Below are 25,750 nucleotides of genomic sequence, written 5' to 3' on the forward strand. Positions count from 1 at the left end.
CATATTTCATCCATACCCACAGTTATTTTGAAGCAGATTCCAAATATTATATCATTTTAACTGTATTTCTATATATTACTTTTTTAAAGAAAACTATTTTTCCATAATAAATCTAAAACAATGGACCAGGATTCCTTAATTGTATCAGGTTTTTAAAGTAGAATCAGGAAATTTCAGTAGAAACCTGAAATTTATACAGAATTTTGTATCTTGTGCATTTTTACAGGGACAACTCAAAGTTTTTATTAGATTTTTTTGAAGTGGCTTGTGACTTCAAAAAAAAAAAAAAAAAAAAGACCTAAAACTACAAATTTAGGTCTAGATAGTCAACATTTATGGTAATTTCCACTTTTCTTGGTAAGGGAAATTGCATAGTGGTTTTGTTCTATGCCTTGGCAATAAAGAAAACTAGAGAAAAAGCAAATTTCCAGTTATGGGGGGAGGAGGGCAAAGAGAGAGGGAGAAGCAGAAGGGAGCCCAATTTGGGGCTCTGTACTAAGACCATTGGGATTATGACCTGAGCTGAAGGCAGATGCTTAACCAACTGAGCCACTGGGGCCAGGTGGATTTAGTCTTAAGCTTATTGAGGACAGAGTGGAAGGGATGATGCACGGGGAGGGACAGAACAAAATGGTGTTCAGAAGTCACAGCTTTCTGGTGTCTGATTGGATCTTTACATAATTTCTAGAATCTCTAGGGTAGTTTTGAAACTATTTTGTAGCTACAGATTCATTTTCTTCAAAAGAACTCTTCTACAAAAGTCTGGTATAAAACAAGTTAAAGTGTAGTTGCTTTGATTTTAAAAAGGTGTAGGAGCATGGTTTTGGATGGCAAAAGATTTGAGGCAGATGATTTCTTGTTTATAAGCATTGTCTTCTAGTCAGAGGGCAGAATATAGAGGTAAGAATTTTCATAGAGGTAAGACTTTTCATAGTTCATTTTGGATATTGTTGCTGATTTTTCTAACTTTAGCTTGTGTTAAATGATACCTGGTTTTTTCCTTGTCACAAGATGCTGCTGCTTAGTATTTACCTTTTTAATCTGGCCCACTGTATGGATAATAATTAAATAAATTCATTTATTTTCTCAAGCTTATCTGTAGTGGAGAATGGCTCTTTTGAACATACAATTTTTTTTTTTTTAAGAATTTCATAGAAGAGGGGGATCCCTCCTTGGCTCAGCGGTTTAGCTCCGCCTTTGCCCAGGGCGTGATCCTGGAGTCCTGGGATCGAGTCCCGCATCAGGCTCCCTGCACGGAGCCTGCTTCTCCCTCGGCCTATGTCTCTGCCTCTCTCTCTCTCTCTCTGTGTCTCGCATGAATAAATAAATAAAATCTTTAAAAAAAATTCATAGAAGAAAAGGATTTAATGACTTCGATTCGCGTTTATTGGTAGTTGTGTCTAATTTTCCTATAGGTCCTTGAATTTATATGGTGAGTGTAAATAATTTGTCCTTTAAGTTTTTGAAAATACTGTTCAACTTCTTACCAATGCAGATGTATTTGACCTAGACTGGGATATGCCCCTTTAGTAGTAATAATTTTGAGTAAACAGAATAATTTTGAGTAAACACAGAGAAGCAATTCTGTGCGTCTTCTGGGTATTGCTTTGTGTATTGTGTGCATAGTTCTCTTTTGGGATTTTAAAAGCCCATCTGTTGTTTAAGGGAGTTGAAATTATCAAATAGATTCAGTACGAAGTTTGAATGCAGAAGAAAATTTGCAGAGATGAATAGAGAATTTAAAAGAGCTGTGTTGTCATGACTAAATGATTAAGAATGAACATTCCTTAGTGAAATCATATACACAGCTATGCTTTAGAAGCATAAAAAACTGATAGTTAAGCATTATCAGTATTAATGAAATAACTCGAAGAACAGAACAGTCTCATGTTAAAAATTGTTACATGTCTGTTCAAGGCAGTCTGCTAACATCCTCATGTTGTGAAGGTAGTGTATAGACTACTTTGACCTCTTTTAAAAGGTTTTGGTGGTTGTTTTCTACTTTGTTGAGGTAATGTTGTATGTTATAGAATGATATTATCCCTAGCAGAATTTTGAGTCATTCTGAGTTTTTTTCTCTTCATAATATAAAACTGTATTTTGGAGAATGCTTATAGATAATCACAGTTTGGTTCAAAACAAGTTTGGTTCTGATAGGTTTGTGTTTTCCCAGATTTCTATTAGCCGTTATTACATTCCTTGTGTCTTAGTGATACTGTCTGAATTTCTTGATTAAAGAATTTACCAGTGTTAATTTTTTTCATGTGTTCTGTATTTAAACTTGAAGTTGCCTACATCAGAATTGAAGTAAGTGCCACATTTTTTATAGTATTAACCTAATCTTTTGGAACATTTTCTTTGCACATATCTTCTATGGTTTGTTGATTTAAAAAGGAGTTTAAGCGCACACACACACACACACACACACAACACGTGCGTACACACACATTCTGTTTCTTTAGTGTTATGTTTATGTTGACTTTATTTCCATAGCTGGAATGAATGGCTGAAACTGCCTGTAAAGTACCCTGACCTGCCCAGGAATGCCCAGGTGGCCCTCACTATATGGGACGTGTATGGACCAGGGAAGGCAGTGCCTGTGGGAGGAACAACGGTTTCACTCTTTGGAAAATATGGGTAAGCATTCTCATTTTCTCTATAGGAGTGCTGGGACAGCTTTTCTTTTTGGGAGAGTTTTAGTAGTTTATATACAGTCTGGTTCTCTATGTCGTAGGTAGTGAACACCTGTTTGGTACATATGATTCCTTCATTCTTGAGACTGAATTTGACATGTATTTCCTACAGGATATGCAGATAGATTAATTAAGAAACTTACTGTTAGTGATTGGTAATGTGATTTCTATTTGAAATAGTCATTAGAAATTAGAATCTTGCTAGAAAAAGAGGCTATTTGGTGTATACTGTAAATTCATTGTTAATAGAATTTTTTTGCTTTCTCCAAATAGTGAGAGGACAATAGTGGGGTTAAAAAGCACAAATTTGTTAATAACGATAATGATTATAATAGAAAAGTTGTCAACTCAGTTTTTAAAAATTTACAGATAATAGAGGCTAATTTTGAAAGAAACAAAAGCGTGATCTTGCAGGGTATTTTTTCTCTTTTTCACCTGGAACAGAAGGATCAATACCTTTAGAGAATTGGTGATATTTTATTATTCTTTCCTATATTTATTAATAGGAGTTTTCCTCAGAAGAACATGGTCTTTCATCAGGTATTGTGTTACCTTGGTATACAGTTCATATAGGAAAGGTAGAGGAATGTTCAGTTTTTTCCTCCTTTACCAATGTTAAGAATGAGTTGGTGTCTTGGTAACTTGCATATTTGATGATGGATTTTTTTTTTCTTTTTCTTGTAGGTTTTGTCAGGAACTTTTAGTCTTAAATATTTTTGAAATGTTTCAATTAATTGCTGTCTTTATGGAATGCTCAAAAACTCCCATTTTTGTTCAGTAAGAGTCCCTTCAAGTTGATCCCATGTATTTTTTTTTTTTGACAGTATTCCAGTTGTCATTAGTAGCCACTTTGCTTTTTGGTAGACGAACTATTTCAGGCTCGTTTGGCAATTTTCCACCCCAGAATTCAAATCTCTAAAAGAGGCCCTAGTTCTTTGCAGTGTGTAATGGTAGAGAATGTAATCTAGGTATTATCAAATTTATTAATTTTTGTCCATTTTAAAGTTGGAAAATGTTTTTGCCTGAATTAATTTTTACATCATTAAATGTAAATGAAGTTGATCTTGTTCTGATATGTTCATTTACCATTTGTGTATATGTTCTGTGAATTGCTTTTTAATGTCCTTTGTACATTTCTTTCAAAAATTGAAATACAATTCACATGCCATAAAATTCTGTTTTTTTTTTTATGTGTGCTATCATTTTTCTTATTAATGTATGGGGGTCTTTGTAGATTAATGAAATTAGCCTTTTGCATGTTATATCTTACAAGTACTGTTTTTCCTGTTTGACTTTTTAAATATTAGTATATATTTATATCTTTGCTTCCTATTCATGCATCTTAAATTATGTTGAATTGATCAGCTCTTATTTTTATGGTCTGTGAATTTAATGTTTTAATAAGCCCTTTTCTTTTTTCGTTTTTAAAAACATTTCTTCTTATGATTTTAATCCTTTACATTTAAGCACTTGATTCATCTAGAATCACTTTTGTGAGGGGCATCTGGGTATTGAGCTCAGTGCAGAGTCTGCTTGAGATTCTCTCTCCCTCTGCCCCTCCGGCTTATGCTTTTGCTTGCTCACTCTAAAATAAATAAATAAATAAATAAATAAATAAATAAATAAATAAATAAATCTTTAAAATCACTTATATGAAAGGAGAATTGGGAATCAACTTAAAAAAATACGAACAAATGGTGAGTGATTTGTCTTAACACTATTAAATTAGCCATTGTTTCCAAATATTTTGAAATAATACTCTTATATATTCAGTTCATCATATATTGAAGTCTAAGAGAAACAGTGTAGTACGTGATATGGTGGTGGTTAGGGACACAAGATGTAGAACTAGGTTATATGTGTTCACATGCTGACTCATTTAATATCTGTGTACCATTAGGCAAGTTATTTAGTCTCCTTAGGCCTCAGTTTCCTCATCTGTAAAATGATATAACAATAATATTTATCTCACAGAATGATTTATGATGATAAACACATAGTTAATGAGCATTCAGTAAATATTAGCTATCATTTTTTTCTGAGCTGTTCTGTTAGTTTTGAATACTATTATAAAATGTTTTAAAACTAGATAGGGATGATCTTTCTTATTTGCCTTCCTTTTATAATTTTTCTCGATATTCTATTTTGTTAGATAAATTTTATTATTTCCTCAAATAAAAATTCTCATTGTTATTTTGTTAGGAAATCATATAGAATTATGTATGTTAATTCAGGAGAGAATTGATACCTTTATACTGTTGAATTTTTCCATTCAGGAATAGTGTGTGTCAGAAAGGCTTCAACTCATGAATAAAACCTAGATGTAATTTCATTTAGAATAGCTTGGTTGCTTAGTAATATCAAGGTATTTTAGTTTAATGTAACTATTAATGAGGGTATTTTAATGTAACTATTAGGTATTTATTATTGAAATACATGTAAGAGCAAATTTAGACATAGTCTGACACATTAGATATAATTTGGGTAAAATAGCATGTTATAGTAGAATAGACATATTAAGTCAGTATTGTTCCTTTTCCAGAATGTTTATTCCTTTTTACTTTATGAGAGTGGGGTTTGTTAGCTACACAGAAGAAAAATGGGAAGAGTTTATTAGTCTTACTATATAGTTAGTGGTTAGGTGTTCTTGAGGACAATCAGACCTCTTGGTTTTTTCTTTTGGCCTCATTATAAATGATTGACCTTCTGGAATAATCAGCTGAAGGGTCTCTCAAAAGTACCTCTTTTAGTATACCTATGCATTTTAGATGACCTTAGGGTATAGTTTCAGGAGACACTGACTAGATGGTAAGTGTGAGACAGCTGACATTTCCACCAAAGTGCAGTGAAATGAACTGCCTAAAGCCAGACAAACTCTTTCTCAGATTAATATATATGACTCAGTTTGACTTGACTTTTGGCAAGGTTTTGAAAAGTATACGAAGTCAGTAGTATTCACCCTATGAACAAGAAGCACCTGGTAAGCTCACTAGACAAGCATCTTCCTGTGTTCTCATTAATTTGGTAGGAGTGTGATGGGGCCCAAGTGATTTTTTAGTAAGCATCCTGAGTGATTCTCCAGACCTATGGATCACAGTTTTCAAAAATACTGCATTAGCCTTTTCATAGTAGTCTACTTGTAGGACTTAGGCTTGCAGTTGTTTTCAAAGTTTCTTCCTTGACTTCATCCTGTTGCTTGTTAATTTGTATTTCTGTATGAATCCCAGTAAAAGACAAAATACTTTACTTTCCATCCAAACCATGCTGGAAATGTGCCTGAAAGAGAAGTCAGTAGTATTTGTTCTACTTTATAAAGTAATTAAACCCCAGGTATTTCCAGTGAAGGTAGTAGCAGTAAGCAGAAGTTAAATTTCAATTCATTTTTTTTTTACTATTAAGTAAATTAAGATTTTGAAGTTTGGAGAGTCATCTGTTTCTCTTAACTGGACAATAGGTCTTGCTGTCTTTCCATGTCCTGAGCACATGAGATGTTGGATGCAAATGAAACATGTTGAAGGGATGCGTAGGTGGCTAAGCAGTTGAGCATCTGCTTTTGGCTCAGGGTGTGATCCTGGGGTCTGGGATCGAGTCCCACATCAGGCTCCTTATGGGGAGCCTGCTTCTCCCTTTGCCTATGTCTCTGCCTCTCTCTCTCTTTCTCTCTCTCTCTCTGTGTCTCTTATGAATAAATCTTAAAAAAAAGAAACATGTTGGAGAGCAGTTCTGATTCTCTGACATTCTCTTGCTTAGAGCAGGGTTTCTCAAATAGGAATTGTTGACCTACTGCTTTCAGACTTCCTGCCTTATCTCCATACTAGGTGCACTCTTATGTACTTGATTTTTTATTTGAACCAGCTCACTTCTTTTTTTAACTTAAATTTAGTTTAAAACAAAAACTTAGTATCCCTAATATACATGAAAAACAAGTATTATTTAATATTGATGGGTGATGATAAAAATAAATACAAGAATAACTATGTTATTAGGTTTTAGAAATTGAAGGAAAAAAAACTGCAGTGAAATATAAATGATAGAAAATGTATTTGAAAGTCCTTTAGTTAGAATTGTTCTTTTTGTGCCTCGTCAGATATGCAGCTCACCATCGCTTAATTGAAGGTAAAAGATAAGGTTTTACGTCAATATTTTCTTTGTTAGTCCAAATTTTACGTGGTTGTATGTCAGTTAGCCAGATGATAACATCAGGTTTAATAGAGGTTTCTGAATACTTTGAACAGTGGGGTAGGTATACAGAAAAGCTGGATCCCTTGTTCCTGGTCCCTCTGGGCTGACCCTGGTCCCTTTATACTGACCTTCACCTCAGAAAAAAGCATACAAAACTTTATGACATTAAAATAACTCCTTTTTCTTTGTGTATCGGGAGTCCTTTCCTTGAGGGTGAAGTGAGTCGCGGTGGATACAAGCCCCAAAATTCCCCAGCATGGTACTGGACTTTGTGTGCAGCTTTTGGTACTGCTGCTCTGCATGCAGCCATTCAGGATGTCCCACTTGTACCGCTGGCTCACAGCTGCTTCTCCACATGCTGCTGCTGATATTCAGGGGGAGAGAGAAACATCAGTCTTCAGGGTGTCTTCAGGCTGTCCTTAGCAGGGAGCCTGTGCAAATTTTCTTCCACTGACCATTAAAAATCATATTACATGCCTCCACAGTTTTTGTGACCTAGGGATATCCATGCTTAAGACTGTGGTTTCTTCAGATGTTTCTTGAACAGTGATGTAACCCCAGCTGCTCCCCCACCTTTTTCCCTAAATAGTAGCGGTGTGGACTTAAGAGTTTTTAAAAAGTGGTCCTTAGAGTGTGAAATAGTTGTCTTACAGTATTACAACTCTTGTAGTTGCGAATGTCTGTTTTGTATACTTGAGTCCATGTGAAGCAGTGCTTCTTGGAGTATTATATAATTAATAATTGAAAGACCGATCTCTTAAGATACAGCTAGAATAACTAATTGTCTTCATTTTGAAAGTTTAGCTGTGAGATTTCTAAGTAGCGTAAGGATGGATTGGTTATTAGGTTGAATTGGCAAAGAACCATGGGCAAGCTGCAGACTTTTCTTGCAGATGTTTTTCCAAGTGTGAATTTGGAAGTCAGGGCAGTGGCTGCTGTAGTAGCTTGGCACTGGGAGTAGGAGCACTGGCAGCAGCTGTTGCTGGGGCCTCTGCTGGAGTCTGAAGGAGATCCTGCTATGCTGTTTCTTTTGTCTTGCCTGTTTGGCTTAATTTCCCAAGTGGACACAATGCTCTGAGCATCTTCTGGCTCACCACTTGGAGGCTGTGTAGCTCTCTGCAAAGGTTCCATTAGTGTCAAAAGAAAGTAATATGTTCACTTGATCATTTGAGTCACTCGGCATCACCCCTACCCTCCACATCCTGTATCTTTAAATCTTCTTTCCAGATCCATCCCAAGGCACCTAAATCATTTAGTAAACTGACTTCTCGCCAAATGTACTTATTTTTGATTTAGTTACATTCAGCCAGTCACAGTATTCACTGGAGGATGCAGAGGTAGAAAGAAAGAAGGCAGGCCTTCTGCTTCTCAAGGTACGTTTAAGGATATTCCTCTAAAGTGGCACTACTGCTTCACTGTACCCAGTTTTCTAGAGATTAAACAGATGTACTTGATGTTGAATCTGTACCTGAGTTGAAAGAAAGTGAACTTTATAAAAGGCTTGTATGTGTTTTTTTGTAATGTAACAGTTTTATCTTTAATATGATAAATAAATATTGAGAGCTTTGATTTTCCCCAGCCAGTCGGAGTAATTTTTTATTGGGCCTCTAAGGTAAGCTTTTGCAGATATGGTTGCTAAATACTACCTGTTTATTGCCAGCCTTAGAGACCTTATAAAAGTATGGTTATACCTTAACCTTATTGTGCTCATAAGCTTGTAGCGATCACTTATCCTTCCCATTCTAATTGTTTATGGCATCATTGCTTATATACATTACATAATCAGTGAAAATCCTCTATTAGGAAAATCTGTGAAGAAATTTTCCATTAGTCAGAACATGATAGTAATGGTTTAAAATTTTATGTAAATTTTTTACAGTTAAAAACCATATTGTATCAAACATGTACCTTATTTAAAAATTTATTAAATATGAGAGTGTGCAAAATGCTCTGGACTTGCCTACTCATCTACACACACTTCCCGCCTTATTCTTACCATTGCAATTAGTAGCTTGCTTTTTGAGCTTTGGGAGGATGCTCTTTGAATAGAATTTATATTTGAAAGGTCTTGTTTAAAAAAAAAACAGAGAACAGTAATAGAAGAACAGAAGAACATCTCTGATCTCAGAAGAACATCTTTCTGAGTAAAAAAAAAACAACAACACTCAGACACTTAGCAGTAGCATATCTAAAAAGTTGTCTAAGGCTCCTTTACGAGTTTGCTCAACCTTTACTTAGATCTTCTTGGTAGCTTTTTGAAGGAAATTTGACAGTCAACAGTCATACAGTTTTTCACTTTAAAGCAAGATCTCCATGCCCAGACTGATTTTTGACCATATGTTAAGTCTCTGATTTGTAGACATTGGAACTTTTTCTTACGTGAATCTGTAATCATATTCTGTGTTAGACATATCTCTTGTGCTAAAGAAGAGAGGAGAGAAATCAGCCTACAGTGGTGAAAGGATAATAGTAGCTAACATTTATTGAATACTTACTATGTTGCAGGTATTGTTCCAAGTACTTTTTACTTCTGCGAGTCTGTGTAATTTTTTTAACAACTCTGTGAGATGCAGTTACTCTTTATAATCTTATTTTATAGATGAGAAAACTGAGGCATACAGGTTAGGTAATTCACCCAAGGTCACATGGTTAATGGATGATGGCCTAGCTGGGATTCAGATCTCAGCATTTTGACTTTACAGACTACTATGCTGAATTGTGACTTACAGTGGAGAGTTACATAATTATTTAAATTTTGGTTTCAGTCATTGTAAATGTGACATTCTTTCATTGGGTAGGAATTTGGTCTCTATTATTTCTAAGGTCTCCACTGAAGTGATGAAGTATGTGTGGTCCATTACTGAGCTTTCTGTTTCTACTCTGCCTTTAGAATTTCTGTAATAGTTCTGTGTAGAGGAGGAGTAAAGAATGACATGTAAAAAAAACTGTTACATGGATTTTAGTTGCTTAGATAATTGCTTTACAACCCACTGGAGGCTTCAAGCTTGGCAAGAGAGTCATGCATTTTCCTATGTGGAATTCTCTGTGTTTGGGAACCTAAATGTCCTATAAAGAACTGCATTAATTTACATCTACCCTGAACATTCTCTTTTCACCTAGCATGTTTCGCCAAGGGATGCACGACTTGAAAGTCTGGCCTAATGTAGAAGCAGATGGATCAGAACCCACAAAAACTCCTGGCAGAACAAGCAGTACTCTTTCAGAAGATCAGATGAGCCGCCTTGCCAAGGTAAAAAACTATTGGAACAGGTGGAAAGCTCTGAGTGATGTCTGTTGTAGTATAAATTGACATTATGGTTTCAGTCAGATTATTTTTTGATTTAAATTTAATTTTTTAATAATAATTTTATTGGAATAATAATTCATATACCATAAGATGCACTCTTGGAAAGTGGGTAAAGTGATTTTTTTAGTGAATTTACTGAAAGTTAAATTGTATATTCATGCCACTCTTTAATTTTTGAACATTTTTATCAAAAATGTCACTATAGGGATCCCTGGGTGGCGCAGCAGTTTGGCGCCTGCCTTTGGCCCAGGGCGTGATCCTGGAGACCTAGGATCGAATCCCACGTCGGGCTCCCGGTGCATGGAGCCTGCTTCTCCCTCCGCCTGTGTCTTTGCCTCTCTCTCTCTCTCTCTCTGTGTGACTATCATGAATAAAAAAAAAAAAAAAAATGTCACTATATACTCACCTGTTACTGGTAGTCCTCATTCCCTGTGCTCTCTAGCTCCTGGCAACTATTAATTTTCTTTCTATCTCTGGATTTTCCTATTGTGGACATTTCATACAAATGGAATTATTCCCAAGTGGACACAATGGAATTTCATACAAATGGAATTATTCAATATATGGCCTTTTGTAATTCTGTCAGATTTGAAAATATAGAGCTTTTGGTGATAGTTTCAAGATGACCATCTACCTTTTTTGTTGACATAGTCTTAAAGATGCAAATATTACATGCTAGAGATTCTTAATGTTGCTTGGAAGTAAAGATTCCTTATGTTATTAGCTGGTCTAAATTATTCTCACACTTCCCTTACCTCTTTTTTTGTAAGCAGATTGAATTGTTACCTTTTTATTGTTTTAGGGGCACTTGGGTGGCTCAGTCCATTAAGCATCTGCCTTCGGTTCAGGTCATGATTCCAGGGTCCTGTATGAGGCTTGTATGGGGCTCCCTGCTAGGCAGGACCCTACTTCTCCCTTTCTTTCCCCCTCTGCCTGCTGTTCCCCTTGCTTGTGCTCTCTCTCTTTCTGTCAAATAAATAAATAAAATAATAAAAAAAAAAGAAAATTGTCTTAATGTATTGTTTTCATCTAGAAAAAAAAAACAGGTTCAATTCTGGGCTTAAATCACAACGATACAACTTATTTTGTGAGTATTAGTCACAAAGCACTATGTTAGATACTGTTTAAAGATCCTTTTACAATTCTTCTAAAACACTCTCTTTTAATTCTTACATGTAAATTTTCTTTGCAATTTATTTATATGAATGATTTTTTAATGTCTGGAGAAAGTTTTGATGCCAAGCATTTTATACCTTACTGCATCAACCTATATATGGAAGAAATGTTAATTATAAAGAATAAGTACTTGAATTGGCTTGGCTTGTTCTTCAACATAAAATTCTTGTTGCCTCGTTTATTCTGTATCTTTTTGTATTGCTTTTTTATGGAAAAATGGTATCATAGTTTAATTTTCAATACGCTACTCATTCTGAGATTTTGTTTACATTCTTACATGGAATATAGGAAAGTTCTCAAGCTTTTCATGTGTGTATTTTCTAAGGGTTTATCTTAGTGATGAACTTTATGCTACTCTGTGACTTTTACAAGTTCTAGAAATCTTACCAGAAGCTGCTCATTTATAGCCCGTGGGTCACAAAAGGTTAAATCTCAAATGGAGGAATAGTGTAGCGTCTATTGAAAAAGTAAAGCTCTTAATTTTTTTTTTTCAGATAGCGCTATGATTCATATTATGGATAGAATTCCAGATTTGAAGGATAATAGGCAGAAGCAAGAAATAAGCTGTATAGTTAATTATACAGTACATCTACTTTGGTTCTCTTTTAAACATTATTTATGCTTCCTTCATATATTCCTAATTTTTTCCCCATTTATTTTTGATGGAAACGTTTTTATAACAACTGACTATGCTGTTTTTCAGACATCAGTATGTACAGAATTAGAATTTGTTTGAAATGGACTTCTGGATTTTTAAGGTAGCATGCTGTTATGCATTTCTCTCTCTCTCTCTTTTTTTTTTTTTTTTTTGCATTTCTCATTTTTATTTTTGAATTTTATGGTAGGAAAAAAGATACGACTTGATGATGATCAACTTTATGATCAAAACAATAACCCCTTTTAGGGTTTTTTGGATTCATATTTATTCTTTTGGTTATTAGTACACATTTGGAGCCCTAGAAATGATGTCTAAGCATATGCAGAGCTAAATGGGGTGTTGGGAAGAAGCTTTCTTAACATGTTTGTTAATTGGTAAGAATCATCCGCAGTCTCAATTCTTTTTTTTGTAGTATTTTAGATCCCTGGGCCGAAGGCAGACACTCAAATGCTGAGCCACCCAGGCGTCTCCACAATCTCAATTCTTTATATAAATTGAAGAGTATGCAAGTTGGGTACCAATTTTTTTAAGTGGTGTTAAAATTTATATGTTGTCTGTATTCTCCAGAGTAGCTAACAGTTTTCAAATAAGCCTGTTCATTAATTTATAAATCTTTAAAATGAGAATACAAAGTAATGAGAATGAGCATCTTACAGCTTTTTTTTTTTTCTTACAGCTTTTCTGAGGCTAATTGGAGATCAACTCTTTTCAAAGTTCTTTGCTCCTATTAGAATTGTACTTTTTACCTCAGAGCTTGCCATGCTGCGACATCTTGCTTTGGTGTTAACCTCATGTCTCCCAGAGACTAAAGAGAAACCATTAAAACCAGTAATTACAGGGATCCCTGGGTGGCTCAGCGGTTTAGCGCCTGCCTTTGGCCCAGGGCGTGATCCTAGAGTCCCAGGATCAAGTCCCACGTCGGGCTCTCTGCATGGAGCCTGCTTCTCCTTCTGCCTATGTCTCTGCCTCTCTCTCTCTCTCTCTCTCCATGAATAAATAAATAAAATCTTTAAAAAAATAAAAATAAAAAATAAAGATTTTATTTATTTATTCATGAGAGACACAGAGAGGCAGAGACACAGGTAGAGGGAGAAGCAGGCTCCTTGCAGGGAGCCTGATGTGGGATTTGATCCCGGGTCTCCAGGATCATGCCCTGGGCTGAAGGCAGGTGCTTAACCGCTGAGCCACCCAGGGATCCCAAAATTTTAAAAAAGAAAAAAAAAAAACCAAAAACCCAAAACTAATTACTTTCTTACATGGAAAAATACATCATGTTTGTAACATTGTTGAAGGAACTGCTCCCCCTTTTATGTCAGCTCTCTTTCTGGGCACTTTGAATTGATGTGCTTCATTCTTTTCTGTGTAGCAATTGGTCATATTGTTTGAAGTTTCACAACCCATTGTATCCCTGCTGCTGTGGAGGAAGAATGCTTTTAAAAATGATGTCTTAGGTTTGATGAAATTGGAAGCTTGGGCACCTGGAAACACTTTTCAGTGGGAAGAGCACTGTAGTATGAGTCAGAGACTTGGCCATCCCACTGACTCACAGAAAATAGTTTCTGAGCTTGTGAAGTCAGAAGTTTAGAATGGATAATTGCTGAGGTCCTGTGTCACCATTCATATCCTGTTATTTTCAAAGTACTGAAATAGTGGGGCATTGGGGTGGCTCAGTCGATTAGGCCTCCTGCTCTTGATTTCGGTTCAGTTCATGATTGTGGGGTCCTGGGTTCGAGCCCTGTGTTGGGCTCTGTGCTCAGTGGCAAGACTGCCTGAAGATTCTCTCTCTCCCTCTGTTCTACCCCCCCACTGGTGTGCACTCTCTCTCTCTCTCAAATAAGTAAATATTTTTTTAAAAAGTATTAAAATAGCAAATAATCAGGATTATTTATCTACCTGGATTTTATAGTTATCATCTTAGTAGAGAATAAACATGTGATCTGTTTGCAGCTGTGAATGTGCTGTGTTCATCTCATTCCTTTCTTTCTGCGGTCTGTATGCCTAGAGTATTCAGGACTGCCTAATGAGAGTGATGTGGCTCTGCTCTTTGATTTGGTTTTTGTTGTTTGATTAGTACCTGCTTCTTTAGTTCAGGTTTTCAGACTGGCTTTCTGAGTATGTTTCCCTTGCCTTGTATCAGAGAAAGTGCACTTTGATACTTGTTATGTCTGAACTTAACACTATACTTTCATATTTGTTTTGTTGTTAAAATTGCGCCACAGTAAAAAAAAAAAAAAAAAAAAAAAAAAAATTGCACCACAGTAGCTCTCTTTTCCTCTCCTCCTCCTCTCTCTCTCATTTTTCTGGTTCCACATTAAAAAGTTTGTTCAATTAGGTTGTCATCCTCTTCCTCAAAACACTTTGAAATTGTCTTTGGTACATTTTTTAAAAACTGGGAAAGTATATTCTGTGTTTCCATTTTTATACAAAGGGAACAGATTTTAGATGTAATACTCTTATTTCTCACACTGCCATTTTAAGAAAATAAATGAGTCTTCAACAGAAGAGGCTGATGTGGTTAGAACTGAATGGTTTATTTTTTGTACTTTGATTTTCAAGCCAGTGAATTTACTATGATTGTTTCTAATTGTTGAGAAGGCAGTTGGACTCGAGTAGATAGGTGTACATAAATCTTAATAATAGCGAAGCATATTTACTGTGCGTTGTACCCATGAGCCAAAATAAATAGCACAGTGACAGTTTTCAAACTGTCATGTAAGAAAGTTTATTCAGTTATAGAAGTGCTTTAGTCTTGGCTGCCTGGGGATAATGGGACAAAAGGACTGTGAAATGAAGATGAACTATTTAAATGGCTTGTGGAAAGATGGCATTAGATAATTATTAAGCAAAGAACCTCAAACTCAAGCTGGACTAACTGTTCTTATTCTGACTTATTGCTTGCTCAGCTATGAAAGTTGAATTATGACTGCAGTATGAATAACTGAAGTTTAAAAGCCCGATTTCTAGGTTGGGTATTTTTCAAAGTCAAACCCTTTCAGAAGAATTTTAGTGGAATTAACCTCTTTGATTACTTTACATCATTCTGTGAACATGCCTAGTTTTCCTTTGAGGAAACAAGTGTGAAAAAAGGAAACAAATGCGAGCCTTCAGTTTGGTTTTTATTTTTTGTAAGTTGGATTTCTTAGACTTAGTAGGGAATGGGAATAAATGAATGCAATAAAATGTACCCACCCCCCTTCCAGTTTTTCCTCATTATCTTTTTTCCCCAGCTCTAAATTTTGCTAATTAATATTTACAAATGTAGCATCTTTCTGTTTGAATTGATTTGTGAAAATAATCAAAGGCCAGACCTCTGCAACATACACTCTACTTTCATTGTCCATGACCTAGCCTTTTAATGATTGTGGGCCTTACTTGAGCAAATTTACCCATTGTTCCCATCTGCTCCGTTTTTCAGCTTGTCATATTGTAAGAATTTTATGACTAGGATGCATATCCACCTGGGGTTTTGGATGTGACTACCAAGCTTCAGTGTTTGATTTATATTTGAATCCATGTCTTTAGACATGAAAGGTTAGTGCAAAAGCATGCTTCTCCGCTGTCTCCTTTTCATTTTAGCAGCTCTGCTTGATGCCTTTGGAATGTGCTTTAGTTTCTGTCAATTTGATTAAGAGGAAGCAAAGAGAAAGTAACGACTAGATGAAAAATGCTTTGTGGTCTGTGTGACACAGATATGTTGGGGAAAGTTGAGTGTATAGGAGAACACTGCGACAGTGAAGTTATGGTAAGATGAGATGATGTTTCAGGCTGACCCTCATATTGTCTGCACGGGTTCATTCTAAGTCCAGGGTCCAGGATCCAGACTTCAGGTTTATAGCAATAGAAACTGGATGTTTTTAGTTCATCCGGGAATAATTAGTATCTTGAGAACAGGCTCAACGCCAATCAGTTTGAAGGGTTATTTATAATCTAGAGCTGTAGTGTCTAAAATAATAGCTGTAATTCGCATGTGGCAATTTAAGTTAATTAAAGTTAAATAAGATTAAAAATTCAGTTGCTCTGTTATCATAATCACATTTCAAATGCTCAATTGCCACATGTGACTAGCAGCTATTGGCCAGTGCAGATATGGAGTATTTCCATTATTACCAAACGGTCTGTTGGATAGCACTGGTCTAGAGTGCCAATTTACTAATTTGTAATGGGTTAGTGACCATATTATTATGTTTTGGGTAACTGTGTTATTTGTGTCTGCTACCAGAACACTGTTTCTTAAGGTACCTTGAAAATTAAATTAGTCTTCAGGAGATTGTTGATTTCTTAGCGAGCCACGAAGGAGCTAGCCTGAAGGAACTAGAAAATGCTGTGAGATATTTCAATTTGGGGAAATCTGCAAAGGACTTTCTCTCTTGACATTGTCTTTTTAGAGCATTACTTGAATATGCTTTCTATACTATATCTTTTGAATAAACATTGACAAAATAATCGTTTAAAATTGAGATTAAGGTAACAAGAAATTTTTTGGTGACGAAATTTTGTGAAGTGGGATTGAGGCTATTAATTTTAAATTACTTTATAGTACTCTTTGACCTGCTGAAACATTTGCCCTTAAAAAAAAGTATTTTACATTGAATACATTACATTGAGTGGGTACTAGTCTAAAGACATTAATTAGAGTAGCTTACTGAGATTTTGATTTTAAATATGTGGAAAAGTCCTCTTTTGTTAACGTTTTCTTAAAAATTTATTCAATGTTAAAGGGACTTTAGTCTAAGATTCTTGTGCTTTTGAGTATTAAAATGTCTCATTTGACAGTAGCATTTAAAAAATGATTTTACTTCGCAAAATAAAATTTGGGAACATAAGTAAATATTTTGGTTGATATGCAATGTTATATTGATTTCAGGTGTACAACGTGGTGATTTGACATTTATATATTTTATGAAATGCTCACCATGATAAGTGTCATTACCATCTGTCACTGTACAGTTATTACAGTAATATTCCTCTTTGTCACCACCATCATCACCAGCTCTAATGAAGGCACACTTCTGTATGTTGGAGACAAAAGGGTATTACTAGGTAAATGGTGTCATTATTAGTGCCATTATGAATAATAACTAATAATCATAATCATCTTGCATGATAAGGTGTTTTAATATCTAAAAGGCTTTTCATATAGATTAAGAACTAAAATAGAGAAGTGTTTAAAATCATAACTTTGAACATAGTTTTTCATTCAGATTTCAGTTGTCATTTGTTTAATTGTGATCTTAGGTTAGCTACTTCACTCTTCCTAAGCCATCATCTGTATGATAGTAATAATAGTTAGCATCTACTTTTTTGCATTATTGTGAAGACTACATATAAATGAGATAAACTACTTAAAGGATTTCATATTGTGAGGCATCACTGAGCACTAACAAATGTTAGCTGTTGTTACTTTATCTTATGTACTTTCATTTGATTCTAATGAGTGTAATGATTAGACTTGTAACACATACATTATTTTAAACTCTTGAAAAGATGGAAACTTAGAGAAGTTAAGTGATTTATTTAAGGTGTCATGTTCAGTCAGTTGAACCAGGACCTAAATTCAGGTCTTTAAATTCTTCATGTAAATTTTTCCAAAGATAAGTATTTGACTTTTTTAAGATTTAAGGCATGTGAAGGGTGTCACATTATACATTAGGATTCCAGTTGTAGCCAGGGAATGCAGTAATTGATCAAGTTTGGGGTTAGTCTTGGACTCTAAGAAAACAGTTTCAACAAGAGTGGAATCAACAAGACATTCCATTGATTTGAGAATTTACCTTTTAAAAGATTTTGTTTATTTATTCATGAGAGACAAAGAGAGAGGTAGAGACACAGGCAGAGGGAGAAGCAGGCTCCTCACAAGGAGCCTGATGTGGACTCCATCCATGAACTGGGATCACGCCCCAAGTCAAAGGCAGACTCTCAACTGCTGAGCCACCCAGGCGTCCCTGATTTGAGAATCTAAAACGGAAGACAGCCCAAGAGAAACAGTGATTCTCAAGAGATTATTTGGGGTGGACATAAGTATTTATGACAAGAATTGTCTGACATTTAGAAGAAAAATCCCTAAGGATCACGAAATATTTGTATTTTAAATATAAATTTTATTTTGTTTTGAAGGCACTAGAAGAACATTGGAGAAATAGGTCTATGTGAGACAACCTAATTGAATTAGTTGAGTTTTATCTTCTTCATCAAAGTGTTCTTCAGCCTAAAGGAGTTAACCAAATCAGTTAAGTGGTAATTGAACCCCAAGATTGGTGAGACAAGGTAGTTAAGAAGGCACTCACAGACTATAGGTTCATTCAGTTTTCCCAGTCCTTGTGAGTTAAATTATTATTTTTGTATCTAATTTAATTTAATGTTTTATTTATTTGATAGAGGGAGAGAGTACAAGCAGAGGGAGTGGCAGAGGGAGCCCGATGCAGGGCACCCCGATGCAGGGCTTGAACCCAGGATCTTGGGATCATGACCTGAGCCCAAGGCAGACCCACAACTGTCTAAACCACCCAGGCTCCCTGAATGCCTGGATTTTAAAATTATGTATGTGTACAGTTAAGTTTTTTAATTTATGTTATAAATTTAAACAAAAAACATAAAATAATGTAATAGACATCCATGTATTCATTGTCAAGATTGGACATTTAACATTTTGCCTTGTTTCTTACTGTTTTAAAAAAGATTTTAAAAAATCACAGATATTTGTTAAAACTTCCCTCATTTTTTTGTTTTGTAATTTACTTTTATTTTTTAATTTTTTTTAAAGATTTATTTATTTATTCAGAGAGAGAGAGAGAGAGAGAGAGGCAGAGACACAGGCAGAGGGAGAAGCAGGCTCCATGCAGGGAGCCTGACGTGGGACTCCATCCCGGGTCTCCAGGATCACACCCCAGGCTGCAGGCGGCGCTAAACCGCTGCGCCACCGGGGCTGCCCTACTCTTTTAAACTTAATGCTATTCTTGATAGTTATCCATGTCAATATATGTAGCTTGATTGCTTTCATTTAACTATTCTATAGTATTCCATTGGTGAGTAAATTTATTTATTCTCCCAACAATTTCAGCTTTTTCTGTTATTTACAGGGCTGAAGTGAATGCCATTTCGTATTACACTGTTTCATATTGCACCGTATATCCACAAGTGATTTCTTTAGTGTAGAAATCTAGGAGTGAAATTGTTGGATTTCAAAGATTAGCATCTATACATTTTCTGTTGCATTTATTTCTAAATCTCAAGTAGTTTTTGTTGGTATTGTATGTCTTCTAAAGATTGTATTTTTAGATTGGTAAAAAAAAATAGGAATTTTGGAATAATATTGATTTCTGTTTATTAATCTTACATTCAGCAACATTTCTGTCTGAATTCATTGTTTCAAATAGTTTATCTAATGATTCTTTTGACTTTTCTATGTGATAATGACCTGAAAATAATTTTTATTTCTTTCATTTATGTTTTTCTTCTGTGGCTGAGACATGAAACTCTGATGTAGTGTCTAACAGAAACAGTAGTGGAGGCATCCTTGTGTGTTCCTGACTTTAAAGAAAATATTTTTTACATTTAACCATTTAATAAGATGTTGGCTTGTACTTCTGTGTGTGTGTGTGTGTGTGTGTGTATGGTCAAGAAAGTCCTCTTTTATATTACTAAAACTTTATATGATGCACGAGGATTGAAAATTACCAAAATATTTTGGAGATTCTTTTTTTCTTTCTTTAAAACAGTTAACTTAACAGGCCTGAGGCTGCCATCTCTAGGAGGTCCTGCTTGCAGGGATGGCCCTCAGTTGATGTTTGAGAACTTGATATAGATCTTTGATATAGATCTTTTTTTTTTTTATAATGGGAAGTCTAGCAGTGAGATGGGCGTCAGATCTTTCCACCTTTCAGAGTATCAGCAACATTTTTTTTTTTTTTTAAGATTTTATTTATTAGAGACAGAAAGAGGGGCAGAGACAGGCAGAGGGCGAAGCAGGCTCCGTGTGGGGAGCCTGATGTGGGACTCGATCCCGGGTCTCCAGGATCACACCCTGGGCTGAAGGCAGTGCTAAATCGCTAGGCTGTCTGGTATAGATGTTTGATGGTGCCTAGGTTATTATACATTGTGATTGATAGCAAATACCTGCTTTCTTCCTGGGAGTCTAGAACTTAGGTAGTTGAGAGCAGAGAATTCAGGGAACAGAGTGTGACCAGCCCCTGATAAAAACCTCTAATCTCAAATGGGCCTTCTTAGGCTGCATTTTTCTTCCTAGAGAAAAAAGCATACTCAAGTATGTTTCTTTTTTGGGTGGAGGGGGAAAAGTATAGAAGCCTATGTATGGATTTTTCCAGACCCTCTGTCTTTTTTCCCTTACTGAACCATCTAACTGTATATTCTTATTGTGTTGCTATTATAAATCTTAGCTGTGATTACAGCTGCCTTGGAGTCCTGTGAGTTTGTGTACTCATTTGGCGACCCCTGATACACCTAATTATGTAAAGGATTACATTAATAGGTATTCTGTCTTAAATTGTCCTCACGTTCTTCGAATAAATCTTGTTGCATTATGATATGTTCTATTTAAATATTTATTTATTTGAGAGAGAGTAAGAGAGAGTACACACTCAAGCAGGGGGAGGAGTAGAGAGAGAAGGACAAGCAGAGTCCACTGTGAGTGGAGCCTGATATGGGGCTTGATCTCATAGCCCTGAGATCATAACCTGAATCAAAATCAAGATTCAGATGCTCAACTTGACTGAGCCACCCAGGCGCCCCCATACGTTATTATTTTTTTTAAAGATGTTATTAATTTATTCATGAGAGACACACAGAGAGAGGCAGAGACACAGGCAGAGGGAAAAGCAGGCTCCATGCAGGAAGCCCAGTGCAGAACTAGATCCCAGAACTCTGGGATCATGCCCTGAGCCAAAGGCAGACTCTCAACCACTGATCCACCCAGGTTTCCCTATTTTGTTTTTTAATTGTTTGATTCAGTTTGCTAATTTTCTGCTTAAATTTTGTATATATTTATAAATAAGAATGTCCTATTACTTTCCTTTCTTTGACTTTACTTCTCTAATTTTAATATCATGGTCATATTGATCTCAGCAGTTTTGTTGATCCATATTGTAAAACTACTTGAGTTTGAAAAAGGGGAATACAATGGGAAGAATTACTGTACCCAATATTAAGGTGTACATATATCTCTAGTCATAGATAATGTCTTGTTCTTTTGTGTTTTGATTCCTTGATTTGTATTTAATGTTTTTATGTTATTGTTTTATTTTGAAATAGTTATTTTATTTCCAGTATTATCTCATATGGATAATGAGATATCCATATGAGATGTATTCCATTTGTTTGTTATGACTATTGACTTTAGCTTTCATTGGATTGTAATTGTAGATTGGAAACTTATCTGGTGTGAGACTTTCTAAGTTGTTATACCTATTTTACTATTACTTCATATGTTTTAGGTGTTTGTCGTGTGAGGATTTTTACTTTATCTTAGTCTTCCATATTATCGAAATTGGAGCCTAAACCCAATGTTATTTGCTTATTTGCTCTTGATGTTAGATGGATCTAGAGAACATATATTGGAAAACTAAGATTGGCAAATGTTTTGGTTTTTAGAAATATAATTTAAGAAATGAGTTTTGTTATAAGTTGGACATCATTTTTGGTTACAAATTCTAGGACAGGTTACCAAATTGATGACTTTTTAAAAGATTGTTTTTAAAGTTTTTTTGTTTATTCATTTGAGAGAGCACAAGCAGGGGCAGAGGCAGAGGGAGAGGGAGAAGCAGACTGCCCCGAGTTGGGAGCTTGATGTGGGGCTCCATCTCAGGACCAAGAGATCATGACCTGAGCCAAAGGCAGACACTTAACCATCTGAGCCACCCTTGCACCCCCAAATTGATGACTTAAATGTGTACTTTGCATAATGATATTTTCTGATTAGGTTTTAGACATATGAGACATATGGAATTATCCAAGGAGATGTTTCAAAAAATGAAGGCATTATCTTTTATTTTATGTTTTTAAAATTAATAGAACTACCAAAACTGGTGGAAGATTTAAATTGTAATGAGATACATTATGACTAGATAGAAAGACTGGCAGTCAAAACTCCTCATTATAGCTCTCACAGTGGCTCATTTCATAACCAGCTATTTCTGTATTTATGGTGATTTTTCATTGATAAAAGCGGTCAATTGGGGGTATCTAGATGGCTCAGTTGGTTAATCATTCTGCTTTTGGCTCAAGTCACGATCCCAGGGTCCTGGGATCCAGGGAGCTCAGCATCTAGCCCAGCATTGGGCTCCCTGCTCAGTGGGGAGCCTGCTTCTCCCTCTTCCTCTGCCCCTCCCCCTGCCTGTGTGCATACTCTCTCTCTCTCAAATGAATAAGTAAAATCTTTTTTTTTAAATTTTTTTTAAAATTTTATTTATGATAGTCACACACAGAGAGAGAGAGAGAGAGAGAGAGGCAGAGACATAGGCAGAGGGAGAAGCAGGCTCCATGCACCGGGAGCCCAACGTGGGATTCGATCCCGGGTCTCCAGGATCATGCCCTGGGCCAAAGGCAGGCGCTAAACCGCTGCGCCACCCAGGGATCCCTAAGTAAAATCTTCAAAAGAAAAAAAAAAGGTGGTCATTCGGACTCTATTTTTGTAATAGGAATCGTAAAAAATGACATTAGCATCAACAGCATCACGATGAAAGACAAATAGTAATGAGTACAGTAGAAATTATGTCATGGTCTCAAAAAATGAGAACCTCATTTATGTATTTTGTCTGTCATTAATGTACTTTAGTGACAAGAAACCAACAACAACAACAGCAAAAACTCCTGTTTTTTAAATGTCTACATTTTAGGGGAATGAAAGCAGTGATCAGAAGTGTTAATGGAGAGATTTGTTACTTTAAAAATAAAAGAACAGAATCCTGCTATAAAATTTGAGATAGGCAGAAGCATCTCACTTTGGTATATTTCCTTCCTCAGATCTTTTGTAAATGACAGTAATAAACAACAGAATTATGATGACAGCTGCTGAAATCATTCAGAGGTATGAAATTTGTTCAGTGGCACCACTGACATCATCAAAAACACCTCTTAGCTACAGGTCTTATATAAATAATAGGTGTAATTTTTATAAACATAGCTTATTTGATTTGATTCCGTGTTGCAGTTCTTTTTTGTTATAAAAGAAAGATTTGGGAATCTCTTATAAATTTATTCCTAATGATACATAGTAGAATCTTCTTTATCAATCACTTTGGTTTGCTTACTGTTGTCTAAGACTGTCAAAGCTTTTAGATTTGTCTTGAAAACAATGGTAGCAAGTAGACTAAATTAGTTTTTGTCATTTTTAAGATTGAGCCTTAAAATAATATTGATTGATGTTCTATAAATCTATTGCCTGTCTTTACAACTATAGTCTCTGCCAGAAAAATAGGAAGTAACATGCTTTTAAGACTAGATTAATCGCTAAGAAGTTTAACTGAATGAAACTTTTATGATGCAGAAACCACTCTTCCTGAATAAGATTTACATGTTAAGTTTCAAAGTAAAATTGAAGATTTGTAGTTAAGACTTCGTTAATCAGCAAGATAGAAGAAACTCCTATGCTTCCTAAGAAATAAATACATAAGTGCGTGTACAAAGTCTCTAACACACACACACAAATCCTTTTTTAATTTTAGCAGTTCCAAGTGAATTCTTACATACAGCTATATTTGTTCTTGAATTATAAATTCCTGTATGGCTTGTATTTGATTTGATACAAGTAAGATTCATTGTCGTATGTTTATTGAAGAATTGTACATTTTAATAATAGAATTTTATGAGCCATAGTGCATCTTGTGAATGCGTTAGCTGACCTACAATGTATTCTCTTCAACTAACATTTATTAATTTAGCTCAGTTCCAGTCTAGGTTCAGGGAAGTGTTACAGTTGAAAGAATTATGCTTTGGCCTTTAACTTGAGGGAATTAAGAGGAAGAAGATAATGAGGTAGTTGAATTAAATACCACTTATATAATCATGCTGAAGAAAAATAGTCTTGTATGTAGTAATAGCAAGCACTTTTATTGGTCAGTATTCTTACATGTTTCAAGAGAGAAATTTTGAACTTTCACATAGACTCTGTGAATCTGAAAGTTTTCTTTCTGGTGACAGAGCGGACTGAGTTTTTTCATTTAATATTCCAGTGACAGGGTAAAGAATACAACTTGTCATTTTTCCCCTCTTCGATTCCCTAAGAAAGCATATGTGTATCTGGCCCAGGTATCATATAGCTACTTCTTTGGAGGGAAAATTTATTTATCTTGTAAATTTCCTCATAAAGCTCCTTGACATGAGTAAGGTTTGATACATAAAGCCTATAAATTTCTCTGTATAGGAGTTTTTGGTAACTGTATATTGAAAAATGGTGGTTTTTAATTTATACAGTTCTTTAGTAAGACCTTGTTGAAAGGCTTTTGGAAGAAATAATTTGAGAGAGAACAATTATGTTAATGCCTGGTTTCCATTTTAGATGCTCAAATTAAATTAATCAGGTCTTTTTTTTAGTTTTTATTATGAGGTGAAGTAACTTCATTATAGCATCATCTTGATTAATGCTGATCTTTAGTGGCTTTCTCAGCAGAGATTTCCTCACACTTAATTGTTTTTAAAATCACTTTAATTTTTAAATAACATTATTTTTTGAAGTAAAAGATATTTAAAAGAAAATTGGTAAAACACAAAGACTATAAAAATCTCCTCTAACCTTTTGCCCAGAAATAGCCATCATTAATATTTTTGTTGATATGTTTTCAGTAATCAAATAAATATACATGTTACGTAAGTGTATACGTATTCTTAAATTGGGATGATATTGTATATGTGTTTAGTTGAATCCTGTTTTTACACTTAATCGTGTTTCAGAATTGTTCCAGGTCATTTAAGATACTTCTGCAATATGAGGGATGCCTGGGTTGCTCAGTGGTTAAGCGTCTGCTTTCAGTTCAGGGTGTGATCCTGGAGTTGAGGATTGAGTCCCACATTGGGCTCCCTGCATGGAGCGTGCTTCTCTCCCTGTGTCTCTGCCTTTCTCTTTCTGTGTCTCTCATGAATAAATAAATAAAGTCTTTGAAAAAAAAAAGATACTTCTACAATATGATTTGTAAAAACTGTAGGTCTTTGCCTGGTGTGAATGGCTGCGCCATGATGAATTTCAGCAGTCCTCTGGTTGAATATTTAAAATGTTTGCCATTCTGTGGTGTTGTAAAGCCATTATTCATTCTAAATTTTCTGTTGGTTTGAAAATAAGAAAGGAGTATTGTTTTGAGTTGTTTTTAGATGGCTTATTTGATTCGCTCATATACTATATTTCCAGGTTAGCAGGTGTAATGATAAGGTATAAGGTATGTGTGAGTGCTTAAAATCAGGATTAAAATTTGGTATGCATCTTTGAGTTCTTTTATATATTGTCTTATGTGTTCATCTTGTTTTCACCGCTAGTCACTAAACTCCTTATGGAATTATATCGTCTCTTAATAAACAAGAGTAACCCCTTGCATAGCATCTGTGAACTTGGGCTACGTGTCTGGTATTATTTGATAAATACATGATGATTGATTTCTTTCATAAAGATAGGTGTATGAATACAGAAGAAATCAGCCAAGGATAATTTGAAAGGCAGAAATCATTTCTCTCTAGTTTCCTTTTGAGTCAGTGAATGTCTTCTTCCCTCTCCACACCTCTTCTCCCCATTTGTCT

General features: G+C 35.2%; 1 protein-coding gene and 1 long non-coding RNA gene across 4 annotated transcripts in view; both read left to right on the forward strand.

Moving 5' to 3' along the window:
- PIK3C3 (phosphatidylinositol 3-kinase catalytic subunit type 3) overlaps nucleotides 1-25,750 on the forward strand; it is a 137,086-nt gene that overhangs the window by 5,165 nt on the left and 106,171 nt on the right. For all 3 annotated transcript variants that reach the window (XM_072829415.1, XM_072829414.1, XM_072829413.1), the window contains exons 3-4: nucleotides 2,494-2,637; nucleotides 9,996-10,125. In XM_072829415.1, coding sequence (XP_072685516.1) covers nucleotides 2,494-2,637; nucleotides 9,996-10,125 — 274 coding nt within the window. The remainder of the gene's footprint in view (nucleotides 1-2,493; nucleotides 2,638-9,995; nucleotides 10,126-25,750) is intronic.
- On the forward strand, nucleotides 11,623-21,639 carry LOC140635192 (uncharacterized). Its single transcript, XR_012032559.1, has 2 exons — nucleotides 11,623-12,116; nucleotides 12,693-21,639. It is a non-coding gene; the product is annotated as an uncharacterized lncRNA (long non-coding RNA).

The sequence above is a fragment of the Canis lupus genome, chromosome 6 (genome assembly GCF_048164855.1).
Source record: "Canis lupus baileyi chromosome 6, mCanLup2.hap1, whole genome shotgun sequence".
NCBI classification, from domain to species: domain Eukaryota; kingdom Metazoa; phylum Chordata; class Mammalia; order Carnivora; family Canidae; genus Canis; species Canis lupus.